This window comes from Apteryx mantelli, chromosome 17 (assembly GCF_036417845.1).
Source record: "Apteryx mantelli isolate bAptMan1 chromosome 17, bAptMan1.hap1, whole genome shotgun sequence".
Classification (NCBI taxonomy): Eukaryota; Metazoa; Chordata; class Aves; order Apterygiformes; family Apterygidae; genus Apteryx; species Apteryx mantelli.
This window is the reverse complement of record NC_089994.1, coordinates 15813566-15831838: the sequence shown is the minus strand read 5'-3', so window position 1 is coordinate 15831838 and position 18273 is coordinate 15813566. Positions and strand designations below refer to the sequence as shown.

Here is an 18273-nt window from a genome sequence, read left to right as displayed (position 1 = left end):
GCCTCCAAAACCAGAACCGAACCCTGCACCGGGAGGGATTATCCTCGGTCCCGATTTTACGGCGTGGTCGTATGCCAAGTTTCCACTCGAGGGCATAACTTTTGCGTGAGGAAATGAGGAATCAATGTGTGGCTTAAGGACATACGGTGATTTCGGTTTCTCTGATGTTGTTGAACCAAAGGCGTTTTTACTGAACTGGGGGGGGAGGGTGGAAAGGGGCCTTTTGTATGTTTTTTATATCGCAATGAAACGCGGCCTCTTGCCGTGATGTTTAACACCTGTGCCATAACAGCAGCGGCTACCTCCCGCACTTGTTTCGTACTAATTCCAAATAAAAATCGCCTTGCGCTGGTTGGAGCGGGCCCTGCCGCCGTGTGGTGTCTGTGTGAGCCGGGCTCCGGGCGCGACCCGCTTCCGGGCGGAGCCTCCCCCGCCCGGCCCGGCCCGGCCCCGCGCAGCCTCCCCCGAGGGCAGCGGGGCGGGCCGGGGCCGAGGCGCCTCCCCGAGCCGTTGCCGTGGCCACCGGGCGGCGTCGCTCGGGCCGCCGCCATGAGCCTGGACGACGTGCGGGTGCAGTGGCTGCGGGACCGGGTGCTCGGCGCCCTGGGGCTGACCGACCCGGCGCCTTTCGAGGAGCTGCTGAGCCGCGGCGACGGCGAGGAGGCGCGCGCCGTGCTGCGCTTCCTCAACCGCGGCGACGAGGCCGGCGAGGGCGATGCGGCCACCGCGCTGCTCCTGCTGCGGGCCGAGCGGCGCCCGCCCGACAGCGAGGAGGCGGCGGGTGAGGCTCCCGCGGCGCCGCCCTGCCGGGCCTGGCCCCCCCCCCGCCATTTTGTACCCCCTGCCATTTCCCCTGCCGTCCTTCCCTCCGCTGCCCCCAGCTCCCTCCCCCCCCCCCCCCGGGGGCTCCCATTTGCCCCATCTCCAAGTCCTGACCCTGTTCCCTGCCTCCTCCTGCCCTTGGTCTGCGCCTGCCCCCTCCTCTACCCCTTTTCCCCCCACCCGTCTGCTCTCCCCTTGTGCCCCCGGCTGGGATTTGTGCCATCCCCGCTGCGGGGTGGCCGTATCGTGCTTTCCTCCCGTTTTGTGTGTGCGCGCAGACGCAGGCGACGAGTATGAGTTTGAAGATGGGCAGGAGGAGGAAGGCCTGGATGACTTCTTTCCTGAAGAGTTGACCGAAACGGCCTCCCCTGCAACCTTGGAAGGAAGTAGGTGGTTTGGGTGGCCAAACCGTGCTGGTCGCAGGCCTTGCTGCTGCGGGGGCTCGGCCTGACTCACTGACACGGTCCTAGAGCAGAGCTGCTCCCACAGGGTCGGTAGCAACAGCTTCTGTTCCCAGGAACACAGATCGGATTTTGTGGATAGAGTCCTAGGCAGCACGAATGGCAAATTAAGGTTTTCTCAAGAGCTTCTGCCTCAGGGTGTTCCTTTGCAAGATACTTTTCTCAGTTTGGCTCCTTCATCTTTTCCAAACTGACGGAGACTGACTGGGATGAACAACCATTCGTTCTCTTTGTCTTAAGAGCTGCAAGCTCTTTTCTTTATTTTGATGTAGTTTAATGAGAATAAAAGCGGGTCCTGTAGAGAGTTAAGATCAGTCCAGTACTTTAGCTGTATGATTGTACAGAAGCATTTAATGAACAGTGGAAAAATAAAGGAAAAGAGGTAGAAAGGGTGTCAGAAGAGGATGATGATTCTCTGTGGCTCAGATGCCCAATTCTCTTCTCTGCTGTTGATATCCATGTAACTCTGAACCTTCTGAAAGAATTATTTGTGGAATCAAGGGGTCAGGACCTGGCATTTTCTATTCATAAAAGAATTTTGTTCATACTGTGCAAAAAAAATAGAACCACTAAAGTTAAGTGATGATGTCTGGCCTGTGTGTAAGTGGACTAAAGGAATGATACAGTCCTATTCCTCTCCTACACCTCTGAACGGATGCAGCTGCAATGCTGCAAGTTAATGCTCAAAAGAGTAAGACAGAATTATTATTGCTTGATAATAATATAAGAACACAAAGGGGCATGACCTTTCCAGTTGTAGATGTGACTGAACCTTTTCCACTCCTTTTAAGTGTCTAGAAGCCTGTGCTGAAAGGGGAAGAAGACATACTGCACTTTTCAAAAAACAATGTAGAATAGTGGTCCTTGGCTGGCCTTGGAATTCGTACGGTTGTTTCTGTTACAGTGCCTTCACCATGACTTCTTGGGCACACCATATCTACAGACATTTTCCCCAACACAGCTCAGGGTGACAAAACCTTTAATTGTTTGCAAGGTTTCTTTTGCAAAGTGCTTTCATATTGAAATGCATTAACCCACTTATTTTATCGTAAAAAAATCATTTGTGTTTGAAAAAGCTAGAAAGGAGGTTGTAAATAAAACCCCATTAGCTGTGAAATGCAGCAAGGTCACTTGCATGCTTGGATCAAATCCTTCAGTAATGCTGCAGGGGAAAATTTATGATTAACACCAAGACTGGATGACTGGTTGGTGAAAGATGGTGCTGAAGGTGGACAAAAATACCTAGTCATTTATTTTGAGAAGATAATTGGAAGGATCTGTCTTAAATGCACAGAATACCTGTTCTTTAATTGAATTTTCTTGTGCTTTTTCTTAGGGATGACTCAGAAAAGCAAGACAGCCCTTCTGGAATCTTCAGCTGATGTAAGTGTGCAAGGTCGCATATCAGCTCTCTCTATTGGGTCTGAATCGAGTGATCTGGAGCAAAAATTTGTGACTGAAAGTATGGAACACATACCTCAGGTAAGGCTGTTGTATTTCACTCTGTTCTTTTGGGGATATGAAAATGCTGGGTTTTGGATGTGAATGTTTCAATAAAACTGATGGGGAAGTTAAAGAGGTACAATGCAGAGCAAGTACTGTGAACAGAACAGAACATTTTACAAGAATAGAAATTTTCTCCTGAATCCAGTGGTCTGTGGTGTCTGCCACAGCCTGTGACGTTGGCTGACATGACATTGCAAAGGAAATTTACTGGGCAAAATGCTACATTTTCAGTGAAGAAATGCAGTAGTGAATTACTCAGATACCACATTAGCTATTCCCAGAGTTGCTTGCAACAGGAAAGTTGCAGTTAGAATAATTGCTAGATAAAAATACCGTAGGAAGAGCATGTAAGGGACCGTGAGCAAAGGCTTTTGTACCTCTATTATTTTCCCTAGTTAGATGATCAGGATGGAGTTTGGGCTTTTTAACAAAACTTGATTTATGACTGAGATGCAGGCAGAAGGGGAGTAGGTGCCTACGCATTCTCAGAAAGACATGATGGGGGGCATTTAAGTGTGTTCCTTTCTCTTATTTAAGATTTCCAGCACTAATACTATTAGTCCCATTAGCCTGGAAATTAACATTCCTTCTAAAGCTAATGATTTTTACTGTTAGCTTTGTGATTTTTAACATTTAATTTTTGTTAGTGGTTTATTTGGACGTCAATATGAATATAATGTACTCAGAGCTGACATGATTCTGTCCCATTGCTCACAGTAGACAAACATGTTTTTGCTGTTAAGAAATGCGGTGGCAAATAGTAATAGTTATATTCTTTTTCATTTTCTGTTCCAGTTAACAAAACAGAAGGCTGACAAAGTGTATTTCTATGTGGCTCTTGATGAAATTCCAGAAGAATTTATGTCAGGTGATATTGTATACTTTCTGAGAGACGCCGAAGGTATTTGCCCTGAATAACTGCTGGCTCTGCACTTTCAGTATTTGCATTAAGAAGCACTTCAGACTGAGAAAAGGTTGTAGTGACTGAGATCTAGGATAGTGCATGTCCAGGTTAATTACCTGGGCAGGAATACTCTCAGAGTAAAACCAGGAAACTAGGAATGTTTTTTATTTCAAATTTATGGAAAGTTACTTATCTTGAATGTTTTACCAAGAGGGATGAAACTTTGATGCTGCTCTCAGAGGAATTAAGAAGGTTTAGTTACTACGGCTCTGTAAAGTATGTTGTGGATGAAGAGCTGTATCTGAAAGTTAGGCTATAAGGTAGTGATAAGCACAACTGAAGGATCAGTCCTCCTGACCTGACTCAAATTCGGATACACAATAGCAGCACATGAAATGAAGATTTTATTCTGATAGTTCGTACTTTGTCATAAAAGCAATGACAATGGTCACCTATTTCCAGGAACTATCAACGGTCAATGTTAACTCTAATTTAGTGCCAGAGACTGGTTCCAGCATCAATGTTTATGTGGGCTCACCAAAGAGCAAAATGCATGGTTTTAGGTTACAAAGTATTTTGTGTGTGTCTATTATTTTCATTTTTTATAGAAGTGGGAAATATGACAAAAAAGAACATGATGGTAATACATTTGGTCATTTTTGGCAATTCTGTGTAAGATTTTTCTGGTCTCTTTGTAGAATAAGAGTTTGAATCAAGGCCTCTGTTTTGTTTGAACAGAAAACCATTGCTGAGCTATAAGGCTGGGCTGTAAAACTTAGATGACACTTAAATATTTTTTTTACCCTTTTTGAAAAGGCATCTACAGTATTAAAACTAACACTAATTTTTTGAAGTGACTTGCATCAAACCTAGTTTATTACAAATGCAGTTTATTTTTTGGAGTTCTAACTACTATTTCTTTGTTATGAGAAAAAAAAACATTTACGGTATTGTTTTACTGATTGCTTTCTGTATCAAATAATTAGATTTATGCTAATTCCTTATATACTGTTTAGAAACGGTTTCTGAACCTAATGACCTGACTGAAGCTAATGAGGTTCTTCCTAAAATGATAGAGTTTGGCGTACTGACTGGTCACACTCTTTTGATGTTAAAGAATGTCTTCTCACAGGTAAATGTGTTACGGTTTTTAGGTATGAAGTCTTGAGTGTTTCTGTGAGTGATTTGCCTATTTGATATCCTTCTAACCACATGGATTGTTCATAAGAAATATTAATATTTACTGAGTGAGCTTCATTTGCCAAAATGGAGCTTGTGTTAATATTCAGTTTATATTTTTGTTTCCTAAATTTTTGTGAAGATGTGGAGACAGGGATTATTCATTGAATTGCCTGGCCCTGTCTGAGAGATATTTAAAAATGTGACAACAGATACCTTTATTTTTGTACTGATAGACTTTTGTGAAAGCATGTTGGAGCTATTCCCCTGTAGAGCTTGAGGCAGAGAGAATGATGCTAAAGAGGTGATATGGAGAGAGACGCACTTAAATTAAGTTTAGAACAACCTTAAGTGAATTGCCAGTAAGGTGACTGGATTTTTTTAAAATGTGAATCCTCTAATTTATGATATCTGTTTGAATTGTAGGTGTTTTTGCCTGTTCTCTCCTATAATCTACAGCAGACTGAGGAAGCTTTCTTTCATCCAGATAGTGAAAACACAGATTCTGAAAGAAGGAATTTAACTGAGACTGAGGTTGCAAAAAGGAAAGAACAACCTGTGGAGTACTGTAATATTAAGATAATGAGGAACGAGTTCCTAATGAACATGCAAAAATTCTTAAGCCATATTCAACGGACAATGCAACAAATTGAAGGCAAGTATTCTGCCTCTACCAGCACTCTGACATGTGCACTCTGACACTCTGACATGCGCGTGACAGTAGAAAGAAGTTCACCTAGGAATGGCTTTGTTTTGAATGCCAAATACATACAGTTTCTGGGGAAGCTCCAGATCTGATTAAAGTTTCTCATCGCTATGACAGTAACGTTTTTATTGCCTTCGACATAGCAGGCAGTATGGGAAAATGGACCAAATCAGTGATGAATATTCTTGCAGACATCCTGGAGTAAGAAAGGAGAGAGGATAAACATGCCTCATTGCTTGCCAATGTCCGTGGGACTTAGGCCATAGCAGGATTTAGGAAATGGTAGACCAAATCAGATTTTCACATGTTCTTTAGTATCCGTTCTCTAACAGGGGCTAGTGTCGTACCATTGAGCGGGGTGTAATGGCCTGCAATAGACCGACTGATAATCTTCTTCAGTGAAGTCCTAACCCTGATTCTTAATAGTCTGAGAGTTGGTTAAGGCTTGAAAACTGAGGGCTTTTCAGTTATTTCCAGATATATCTTTGTTTGAGCTGTGTTAACTTTGAAGCAACTGGACATGTTTTGCCTTATTCTCAAATGGCAGAGCAGCCGGTATGTTATCTATCCTCAAGTCAGAAGGTGTAAGCTGTTTCTGGTATTTTACTTTAACAATGCCGCTGGAACAAGATAGTTAATTTTAGGTGCATTTTCTTCCAATAGGAGAGATTAAACTGGAAATACCAGATATAAATCTAGATGGAGAAGTGACTGTTCTTGCCACGCTTCCAGAAGTGGTTGAAACCCTGGAAAGTTATGCAGTGACCTGGCAAAAATTAATATCCACAGCTTTAGGGGAAGAACTGAAAAAGGTCCCACAGGTAATGTTGCCCGTAACACCAGTGTTGTTTTGCTCCCAGTGATATTTCTTCATTCTCCACAAGAATCTTTGGCAATGATTTGTGCTCATTTTTAATTTGTCTTCATGTTTGTTGAAAAGTCCTTCTGCTAATTCATGTGAAGGAGAACAAAGGTAGTGAGGAACTGAGTGAGTCTGGAAAATAGAATATAAAGCAATTCATGCAAATCCTGTCCAGATTGGAAACTGTGGAAAGCTGAGGCACTTCTATTAGCTGCGCTCTTACTTCTAAAACCTATGAGATAGCCATGAAATATTAAAAACTGCAGTGACATTTTGTTAAAATATAGCACTGTATTTTCCCTTGGCAAGTCATCTTTTGCAAATCAAAAAATTGCAACTGTAAGACACTGATTCTGCAAACAGTTATACATATGAGTAATCTCATTAAAAGTGATGAGATGTTTCACATCTACGAAGTGCATAAGCATTTGCAAGCTTAGGGTCTTCATTTCCAAATCTGGGATATACTCCCTATGATCAGTTCCTCAGCCTGTGTAAAACCCTTTTGATTTCAAGGATCTTCTTCTGTGTGATTTTTTTTTTCATGATTGATTCACATCTGTCTTTCTTCAGTATACAGCATATTGAAAAGAAAGAATAAATACAGTCCTTTCATAAAGATAATTTACGGTTTTTATTTTACTCCTCACTACTTGTAGGGTAATGGTCCACTTGCAGAAATTGATCTCTGGCGTGAAAGAAATGCTACTTTAAGTGCTCTGTCTGAACAGATAAAGCTTCCAGAAGTGAAAAAAATCTTGGCAGTACTACAAGAAGCTGAATCTGAGCATATTGAAAGTTTACAGAATGTCTTAACTGATCTCCGAAAACATCATGTGGAAGCTCTAGATAACGTTAGGTTTCTTTCAACTCTTGAGCGCCATTTGAAGGTGTGTATCCCTAAGAAAACTTTGGGAAGTTTTAGCAGGAGTTATCTCAGTTTGGTTTCTCTGTTGATATAATCACAGCTTGTTTATTTTTTATTTTTATCAGCAATAAAGATATACTCTAGTTTTTTATATTTAATTAAAATAAGATGTGCTTATTTTGTTTGAGATACAGTTGTTATAGTACTTGAAAGTAGAAGTAAGCACAGAGCTGTGAACAGCTTGGTTTATTAAATCCCAGCCTTGAGACCGTTGTATAGGATAGCTGAATTAATAAAAACAAGGATTTCTCTGCTCTATTTTTGAGCTAGCTTCTATCACTAGTTACAGTTGATGTCTCTTGTTATGAGCTGTTGAAGATCATTCAAACATCTGCATGGAGAACTGTGCCAAAACCAAGCTTGGGGCATCTTATACAGAAAACATAAAATTAATAAGACATCACCGAATAAGTATTCAGAGTGATAGATGCAGATCTGTACACCCATAACCATCTATGTAATTTAGATTCACCAGGGTGTTTGCTTGACTGGTTATCTATTCGCTAATGTCATGGATTTTCTTAACACCCAGGTATTTATAGAATAAATATTGGTTTATAGAATATATATATGTATATTTTCATGACAGCTTATTCACAATGTTTATAATACGCTTAATAGAATTTGACACATGGCACTGGGTTTAATGTTGTGTTGGATACAATTCCTTCACTGATGAATGCCCTGAGAATGGTATGGATTATCTCACGGCACTACAACAAGGATGAGAGGATGGTACCGCTCATGGAACGAATTGCATGGGAAATTTCCACAAGAGTGTGCAAAGTTGTGGATTTACGTACACTGTTTAAGTAAGTAACTAGATTCTTCTTTAGCTAGGCTGTACTTATTAAGAACTTTGTTTTACAGGAAGTATGGTAGATAACAGTTTCATCAGATAGGTTTCAGTGTTTTTTACTATCTGAAACTGTATTAGAAAAACTTAAATGTCAGTTTATTTTGTAACTTTCATACATTACTGAATCAGCCCTGAAGAAATGGATGCTTGTCCTCTTTTGTCTTGAAAGGGCATAAATAAATAATACCAATAAATCCAATAGAATTATAGTGGTACAAAAGTGGCATAGATGTCATCAAAATCAATCCTGAAATAATATCTCCTTTCAAAATCAGTCCTGCTGAAAACGAAGACCTCACAACTATATTTCAAGTTTTGCCTAGGTCTTCTTTATTTAGAAGCTGCTAAACCAGGGTGTATAAATCCAGTTGAGAAATCATTTTCTAGCCGTAGTGTTTCTATCTATGGTCTCTTAACTATTTTGATTTGGTTAATAGAGAGGATAGAACTGCTGCGAAAAACAAAATAACAGAAGCTAAAAGCACTCTTGAAGAATGGAAGAAATCTTATTTTACTGTTCGTGCCCAAATTGAAGCATCAGGAAGAGAGCAACGTTGGGAATTTGACCGAAAACGTTTATTTGAAAAAACGGATTATATGGCTTCAGTCTGTCAAGATCTGTGTGATACTTTGCAGGTACTAATATAGACAGTAATAAAGAGGACTGTATAATCAGTTTCTTCTTTTGTAGAGGGGATTCTTCTGTATTATATTTGTTGAAGTGTTAATGGCCTTTAAGTTTTTTTTTTTCATGTGCGTTTAACCTTAAGACCTGAACAGTGCCTTTGATTTCGACAAAGCTGCATTTATGCTTCAGATGAATTAAGTGCTTACATCTTCTTAGGATACTTCTTGAGGAAATGCATTACTGTGTACCCTGCTGTTATCAACATGCAAACTTGCACCACGTGTTTCACAGATTTGCCATTTTTATAGTTTGCTAGTTTAATGATATCATTTTAGATAAAATAGGAAGTGTAGTATTATATAAAATTTGACTATATATGGATCGGCATATCAATTGCAGGATAACTTATACGAATGGATAGATGCTATATTTAGGTCCATTTGAGGCAGGGTGACTAGAAATATTAATGGTCCATCAGTTGTTCATCAGATGCTATAGACTGTGTATGTAAAAACCCTAGTGGAATAAAAAGAAGCAATAACTCGGTATTATCTGTGTAACAACTACAGTGTTGGACCTGTACAGTTTTGTTCAATAAAGCTACTTAGAATCTTTTATAGGAATATATAAAATGTAAATCACAGCAAGAATTGATTGTTCTCTAGGCTATTGTTATTTTTTAAAGGAACTAATAACAGAAAGAGAACAGTTATATGGCAGAAAAAAAATAAAGCTTTCTGGTATGTTCTTCCAAATGAACAGGTCATTGAAGAGTTTTATAATATATTTGGTCCTGAACTCAAAGCTGTCACAGGTGATCCAAAGCGTATTGATGATGTATTGAGAAGAGTAGATGGACTAACTAGTCCTATGGAGCAACTGACTTTTGACCCTTTTAGCATCAAATGTGCACATCAATGGAAATATGTCATGAAAGAATTTAAAGGAGAAGTTTCAGTAAGTGTCACATACTGTAGTTTTCTTCTTCTTGTATTAACTTCCTATATAGAAATTCCTTTTAGAATGCCAGCATTTTCATTTAAAGAAAATATAATTTTGCAAAAAAAAAGAATAAATAAATACATACATAAATGAAAATGTGAAGAATTTGACCACATTTTTAAGCAAGTATTTTGTTTTCAAGTTGTTTTTGCTTATAATTCTACTTTATTTTGTGAACTGGTGAAACACACTCTGTTCATTGGCAGAATTGCTACAGTGTGAACAGAGGCTGCATATGACCTCTCTGTACTCATGTGCTGGCATATGTTAATCATGTCCTTCAAAGAATTAAAACTTCCTTTTCTGGGTTCATTCAGCCCTTCACCCCTCAGCTAGTATACCCACAAAGCACAGATTGTTTGGATGCTTTTTGCGACCTACGTTCCTGCCCTGTAGACACTGGGTTAGCACTCATTTCCTGTGACTTACTGTAAAGCCATCAGTTTGTTAATAATTTATATTACAAAGACTAGTAAAAATATGCTTGACCACTATTATAAAAAGGTATTTTCATTTTGTTTTCCCTTCTTGGTTTTGCAAGATAAACCTCTAAGTGATAGGATTTCTTGGCCTTCTTCCTTTGTCTTTATTTAGGTTATTGAAAAAGAGGCCAAAAACTTTGTTGACGAATCTTTTAAGACCCTTCGGTCAGCAGAAGCTGCATTTGACATGCTGTTAAACTTTAAACACATCCGCTCTCGTGAAGCCATTAATAAGCAGATGATGATGAAGTTCAATGATATTTTGGACCAATATTGTAAAGAGGTATTTCATTTAAGGATTTCTTAAGGAATACACAAAGCTCTTTACCTAGTGAAAATCATAAATCTGTTTATCTATCTGAACACGTGTATAGTGTCATTCACCATCTGAAGGACTCACAAGTTTTTAAAGATAAGCGTAACAATTGTTCTCACTTTTTCTCAGCTTGCAAGAGGAGTGACATGGTTAATTTGCTGAAATGCATGTGTGTATATCTCTGTATATGTGTAGAGCCAAAGGATGTTTGCATGCTTTTTGTGCATGTTTGAATATAGTGAAGCTCGTGGCTTTAACTTGTGGGTGACAGTGCTCCTTCCTGAGAAGGGTTCATCTTTCATACCCTAGACCTTTCTTGTGCTGGACAAGTTCATGGTACTACCAAAAGGCCTCAGAGATCAACAGTGAAGGCAGAAATAATTTCTGACTTGCCTGTATGTTGGAAAGCTTTTGATATCACAGCATTTTTCTTGGTATTTCAAAGAACATTGAGTTTACCAATAAAATGTCTTCTCACTGAAAACATGCACAACAGCAATTCCCCAAAACACAGAAAGGAAAACATTCAATGTAATGCAATTAAGACAAAAGATGCATGAAAAAAGAAACTAATTGTTTTTATCCTGCTGCTGGAATTAGCTTCAGAGATTTGCTTTATACCTGGTTAGATACTGATCATGGAGAAGCAAGTGAAGTGATTCTTTGCAATATTTTATTCTTTTCTAGGTTGGAAATGTTAAGCAGATCTTTATTCAGAACCTCAAAAATCCTCCTCTGTGCAAGAATCATCCTCCAGTGGCTGGAGCAATATACTGGTCCCGATCCCTTTTCTATCGGATCAAACACACAATTATTCGATTTCAAGAAGTAGAGGAGTTGCTTGCTAGTGAACGTGGAAAGGAAGTATGTTGGTTCTATTGCTGTTTAATGGAAGAAATACTCTTCTCATACCTTTATTCTGAGGATGTGAAAGTGCTCTAATGTGAGCTGAAGTTCCAAGAATGTCTTTGTGCATTGTGATACGTTATAAATGGGAGGCTGACTGGGACCTTCCCGTTGACTCGTGGATAGGCAGTGGCAGAATCAGTAATAGAACACAAGAGCCTAAATTCTCCATCACCTGCATTAATTACAAGGCTTTACTTGCTCTCTCATCTGATAAAAATTAGAAACCATGTTAAGACAGGATAGTGAAATTCTTATTTCTCTTGATCTTTAAAATGAATTTTACTGAATTTTCCTTTGTAGGTAAAACAAATATATCTTCAAGTGGCCAAGAAGATGAAAGAGTATGAAGATCAGAAATATGATCAATGGAGAGATGGGACAGAACATATACTCCCACAATTATTGAAAAAAACTCTGCTGACTAAAGTTGTTTCTGCTGGGACTATAACACGTACTAACCCAGAGGCTTCTGAGCAGGTGAGAGACAGGAAGATAAAACACCAGACTTCTCTGTGGGAAAGAACTGAAATGAATTTGATGGTCAGTGAGATTTTTCTAAGAGTGGTATTTTAAGGAGGGACACAGTTTTTGGAAGGAAGATTTCGGTAGTTCTGAACTCAGAATTGTTTGCGGTCCTTCATAGGACATTTGTTGCAGTTGCTGAATGACCTGGCAGATGGATGAATGTTGTTTCTCTGTGTGTTTCTGTGTGCTGTAATTCCTATTAATCCTTAGTATTTGCTGCAATGTCTTTGGGACGTTACAACAAAATTTGGGACTGAAGTTAGGTAGAGCTAGGTTCCCAGTAGAGATCCTGCAGAACCCCATTCTAATTAATCATTTGCTTGACTGTGAACTTCCTCTGGGCTTTCTGTTATAATTGGTTGCAGCAGTATGTAAACAACGGTGGTTTGGTTAGTTTCTTGTAGTCAGCTTTCACTGAAGAGGTAGTTGTGTTTAATTTCTGAAATTAGAATGCTGAGTTCGCGATCTTAATTTTAAAGACATTTCGACAAGCTGTGAATGTCAGCCATTCTGTCCGACTTTTGCCAGCTGCCTTATCAAATATCCCTGAGAGTTAACTTTTCCCTTGCTTTGTAACAATTTGGTGTTCCCCTCCTTTCTGCTTCTCTTCCTTTCTTGTATTGTAGAGCTCTGTAACAGACGAGCCTGTCACCACAGAGAAAACTGTCCATTTCAGTGTGAATTTTTCTCCCAGACTCCAAGAGATTATCAGTGAAACAAAGTACATGGAACAAATGGGGTTTCCAGTCCCAGAAATGGCAAGAAATGTAGCATTACAAGAAGACAAATATCTCAGGTAAGGCTATAACCAAATACCTCCTCCCATTCAGGTTTATGGCAGTGTTTCAAGTTATTTGACTCCAAAACATAATGGGCCCTGAGTCATCAAATTTTGGAAATACAAGATCTCTTAATGATTTATTTTTCATGAGTAAAATTACTAATGGCCACTTTACATTAGTAATCTTTTCTCTGGCGCTGTCTGCATCTTTCACTCTCTGTGACTTATGTTATACAAATAAACATCTATCAAAACTTGCAAGAAAAACAAGGAAAGAAAGAAGTTTGTTTTGCAAAGAATTGTTAGTGCCATTCAGATTTCAGGTCACATTCAAGGTCATGTTCTTCTTGTGCAGCTGTGGACAGTCACTTTGGCCCAAATTGTCACAGGCATTTAGGCACATGCATATGCAGATAACAGTCCCAGCTGGATTTTGAAGATCACTCATTGGGTTCACATATGTGCTTCAAATGGAGGCTGTCTTAAATACTTTTTCTGGATTGGGTTTGGAGGAGTTGGTCTAGTTACTGTTGGAGCCATATGGAATCTTTCATTTGTTTTCAAAGGGAAATGAACTGGATTTATAATCAATAAATATTCAGTGCTTAATTTGTTCATATTTTGTTTTATATAGAAGTCTGAATAGGATGATGAGTGGTCTGCATTTTGATCTGTGTTCAGACCTTTATTTCCAGACAATCTTGTTTTTTATGTTTTCTGACATGCTTTTCACACTCATTAGGTACATAGATGGACTGAAAAACATGCTGGATCACTATCACAGTTTAATGGGAACGTTAAATGAAGCGGAAACCAAGCTTCTTGATGACCACATTCAAGAGCTCTGGAGAGTATTCAAATCAGGACACAGGAGACTCAACTGGAACTCCTTAGGTAACAGATGCTATTTTAAAATGGCCCTAGATACTGATTTTCACTTTAAAAAATCCTCTTTAATTCTTCGTTTTATTTTTTGCGTCACATGAGAGCAGTGTATCCCTAAGTAATATACCGTATTGTCACCATCAGAGACAAAATACTGGGTTAGATAGGGTCTGATCCAGGAGGGTGTTTCTTATGTTTTTGTTATATTTAAAGGACAGTGCGAAAATGGATATAGAACGTTAAATAACAGAGCTGGAAGGACTCTCTCCTGTGAGAAATGATCTAATCCATCTTTCTGCAGAGTATCAATTCAGTCTCAGAGATTTAACACATTTGGTTGTGGCAGTTTTGATGTGTTGGTGAAAAATTTGATAAGCGAAAGATAACAAATGTTTGTGATTTATTTGAAGGTATTAGTGACTTCATCGTCCGCTGTACACAGGCCATCGGGAAGTTTGAATCACTTATCCATCAGATTCATAAGAATTCTGAAGACATAAATAACAAACTTATGTTAATAGAATCAACAAATCTCTTTAAGTTTCCACCTTCAAAAAATGGTGATGAACTTCCTAGTAAGTCTTTATATTTTATATTTTCTGTTCCAAGCTCTATGATGTTTTATTTTGCTCTTTGCCTGCTACTTTGCAATTCTAGTTGCTAAGATCAACCCCTATAACAGTTTCCAAAGCAAGTTACAGTAGTATTGCACTGTGTAACACGTGAAGCAGCAAGCAGAGCTTCAGTACCCTAAAGCTGACAGTATCAATGAGGGAAACGCAGAGGTGGATGTACCTTACAAAGCTTTGCAAGCTTTAAAGAGGTTACTTTCACAGGTATTGGTTGCTATTGAATAATTGATTCCATATAAAATCAGAGGGCTGAAATATTAATAAATCAAGCATTAATAAATGCAGATTTTTTTATGAAAGATCAATTTCATGTTCACAAATAAAGTCCAGCTAATTATTCCATTTTTCAAATCTGTTAGATCTTTTGCAGTTAATGCTATTTTTTCTCTTTTGCAGAAGTGAAAGAATTTTTTGAGCATGTTAAGTGTGAAAGAGCAAAAGATGTGGAACACATGGTCAGAAAATATGTTGCTATTGGACCATTGCTAATAAAAATGGAAGGGTTGGTTGCCAATACAAACAGTGGCAAATCTCCCAAATTATTTTCCTATTATGCATACTGGGAAAATAGGATTTATCAGGTGTTGACACAGTTAATTCTGAAGTAAGTCTGTTGTTTGCTTTAATGAATGTCCTGTCTTTCATCATCTTGTTTTTCCAGATCTGTTGGTCTAAATTCATATATACTGATACTCTGTTTGAACACCTCAATGATCTGGAGCTTGAGACAGATCTATATTTGTATTGGCTTTGTATGCAAAGACTGGAGAACTGATTGCAAGGCTAGAGGAGAAACCCTAATTCTGAGAAAATGGATATTGGCAAGTTGTTGGCAGAAGAGAGGAATAGGATACCTTTTCTGTGGTGTGTGTAGTTTGCATATGCCAGCTTTGTTTTTAAAATCAAGGCATTGTTTTACCAAAAAAGACAATCTTGAGAACTTGGCGTCTGAGTGCCATATGCGTCGTTGTAATGCAGGGAATGTCAATACAAGGACAAAGGTTTGCTAGGTTATACTTTACCTGTTCAGTAGCAGCTGGGGCCAAGGAGATTCCCGTGGCAGGATATTATAAAGACTTTTTACAGTATCTCCAATAGAGTATTTCAGGGGTATAGAAGCTTCCTAGACATACCTTCTGCACATGATCCATGTATTTGTAATCTGGTCCACGTTCAGCTGACATTAGTGTGCTTTCTGTGCTGGAGTCTTGCCTTGGAGCCAACCGTAGTCTCAAGGTCTTTTTGCACCAGGGTATCCTCTTCTGTTCCTTCTAATGGTTTCTTCTGGCCAGTGAAGCTTTTGCATTAAATCAGTCTTAGTGGGATAATTCTGCTCTCAGATACACATCTGGGTTTCCAGCTGAAGTTGGTATTAACTGACTTCAGATGGATCTGCTTACATATCTAAGTGCATAGCTGATAATTGCAGTCTCTGCTGGGCGTTTCCATGGTTGGCAGTACCTGATTATAACTTTGATATGATTTGTTTTTCTCTCCCAGGAATTTGCAAGCTTTTAATGCCTCCATTGTTGCAAATGTGCCACTGTTCCAAACAGAAACTATTTTGTCTGCTCCTGAGATAATCTTGCAACCTAATGCCAGTGAGATTGACAAAATGACTGTACAATGTATCCGAGACTGTGTTGAAGTCACTAAGGTGATTTTTGATTAAGGTTTACTTTTTGCTAGAGTTTCTCTGTTGTCATAATGAGTTAATTTTGCTTTGTATTTGGGCAAGTGTAAATGACAAAAGGAAGATTTATTTTGTCTTATCTTGAAATCAAAATATTCAGTACATTTTCCTAATTTAACAAACTGTTCTAATTTTACAAAATAATGAGACAAGAAAAAAAATTAGCCTAAATCTTCATACAGTTTTTGTTCAGGCAAAACAGCCTGTCATTCTTCAGCAGTTTTGCCTGTGTAAGGACGTGATTTGGTTCTATAAATCAGCATACATCAAAAGGAAGTACCTTTCAGCTGGCACTACAGAGATTGCTTTCTTATGGGTGAATAAGCTGATGGGACAAGAAATGTCATAGTTTTCTCTACATTACAGCTCTCCTCAAAAGCAGCAGAACAACAGTTTGGAAAAAGTTAGGAGGGGAGCGTAGCTGCTGTATTCAACTAGGACAGCAGGTTTGCAGCTGAAGGAATTACCTAGCTTGTTGGCAAAGATGTAGCAATAGTTCCCTGAATGAGTATGGTTACAATCAACTTCTTTCCAGAAAAGAAGCCAAAAGTTGTGGCAGCAATGCTGGCCTGTACTGATGGAGAAATGATTCCAGATGTCACCTGAAATGAAAAAAGTTAGGTCAGGTTTGCTTTCTACTCTCAGATTTGCTGTTCTGCTCCACTGCAGCAATCAGCCTGTTTAATCTAGTACTTGATTCTCTGTACCGTGCTATATTGTCCCTTAGAGGTGATTTTAAAAGCAGACTGAATAATGCATGGAAAGGTTTTGTTAGGATTAAATTTAACTCTCATTTCAAGTGTATGGGAAAGTACAACTTCTTTTTTTGCTGTCAGAAAAACAATAGATTTGAGAAATCACTCACACCATTTCCTTCTTAGTCTCTTAAATAATGGTAACCAATTTGATGGATATCATTTTCTTTACAAAGTAATTATTTTCCAACCCTGTCTTGAAATCTCTAGCATTTTGTGCGATGGATGCACGGCACATGTATTGAATGCCCTCCTCAGCGGGTTGAGGAGGATGAAGTTATCACCTTGAGTTTTTACAATGACATCTCCCAGAACCCTCTGGTAATTGAGCAGGCTGTTCTCATCACTCAGAATGTCCACAAACTCCTGGCTTATCTCAGCAATTATTTGAACCGATGGAAGAGGTATCGTCTGCTGTGGAAATTAGACAAAGACATAGTCATGGAGAAGTTTGCTGCAAAAAAGCCTGCTTGTGTCACCTTTGATGAAAAGTTGCAGTTCTATACGAAGGTAGCTCAAGAAGTGACTCAACAGCCATTGGTTAAAGACGAGCGGTTTATCAGGCTTCAGCTGGGACCTTTAGCCTACACCGTGCAGGAAAATGCTAGAGGCTGGGTGCTTTCACTTGGAAAGTTGCTTAATGAGTCTGCAAGAGAGGAACTCTTCAGTCTTCAGGAGGAGATTGAGGTAGATGCTTTCAGTTCTTGTTGTCTGATACAGCTAGCACCGAGTAGCGGCTGATCATTTGAACCACTCTCCCAATTGATTGAAACTAGCTAGTGTACTCTGGTATGCCATGCATCAAGGAAATGAGCTGGCACTCTCTGTAGCTGGGAAACAGGAGAGAATAGTGACATGAAAAAACAGGACTTCTCTCCTGTGGTGGTGAAAGGTTCATACTGGTAATTCTGAAGTTCTGTTTAAACTACTGCTTACAACTTCTATTTTGTTGTAGCAAAAACATCCTTACTGTAGTGGTGTTTACTTTTTACTGATTTTTTTGATGTTATCTTTATCACATTGACTAAAAGTGAAAATGAATCTTCATGTTTGACTAATAATTCTGCTGAATTGTTCTGTCAGTGTTGCTTCTAGAAATTATTTTTGCTTTTTACAGAGGTTATCACAGAATCTTAAGACACCTCCTGATTCCCTGGAAGATCTCAAATTTGTCCTTGGTACAATTGCAGAGATCAAAGACATGTCCTTCAAGATGGAACTGAAATATTTGGACATCCAGGAGAGATACCGAACTCTTGCAATGTACAGTATTCCAGTGAGTGAATGTTATGTCTTGTCTCATAAAACATTTGGAATTTGGGTTAGAGGCACAAATGCCTTACATGGGAATGAATAAATATTTCCCTTTTTCATTGAGGTTTGAAGGGAGCTCTGGAAATCCTCTAGTCCAACCTCCCTGCTCAGAGCAATATGTCCT

General features: G+C 39.1%; 1 protein-coding gene across 1 annotated transcript in view; it reads left to right on the top strand.

Annotated features, from left to right (window-relative positions):
- Nucleotides 1–549: 549 nt before the first annotated feature.
- DNAH10 (dynein axonemal heavy chain 10) overlaps nt 550–18273 on the top strand; it is a 59211-nt gene continuing 41487 nt past the window's right edge. The window contains exons 1-19 of the mRNA XM_067307395.1: nt 550–786; nt 3600–3690; nt 4710–4825; nt 5299–5476; nt 6230–6399; nt 7100–7330; nt 7990–8180; nt 8665–8863; nt 9618–9812; nt 10452–10622; nt 11343–11519; nt 11865–12041; nt 12716–12885; nt 13613–13764; nt 14166–14330; nt 14784–14991; nt 15888–16044; nt 17046–17522; nt 17953–18111. Of these exons, the coding sequence (XP_067163496.1) occupies nt 550–786; nt 3600–3690; nt 4710–4825; nt 5299–5476; nt 6230–6399; nt 7100–7330; nt 7990–8180; nt 8665–8863; nt 9618–9812; nt 10452–10622; nt 11343–11519; nt 11865–12041; nt 12716–12885; nt 13613–13764; nt 14166–14330; nt 14784–14991; nt 15888–16044; nt 17046–17522; nt 17953–18111 (3621 nt within the window). The remainder of the gene's footprint in view (nt 787–3599; nt 3691–4709; nt 4826–5298; nt 5477–6229; nt 6400–7099; nt 7331–7989; nt 8181–8664; nt 8864–9617; nt 9813–10451; nt 10623–11342; nt 11520–11864; nt 12042–12715; nt 12886–13612; nt 13765–14165; nt 14331–14783; nt 14992–15887; nt 16045–17045; nt 17523–17952; nt 18112–18273) is intronic.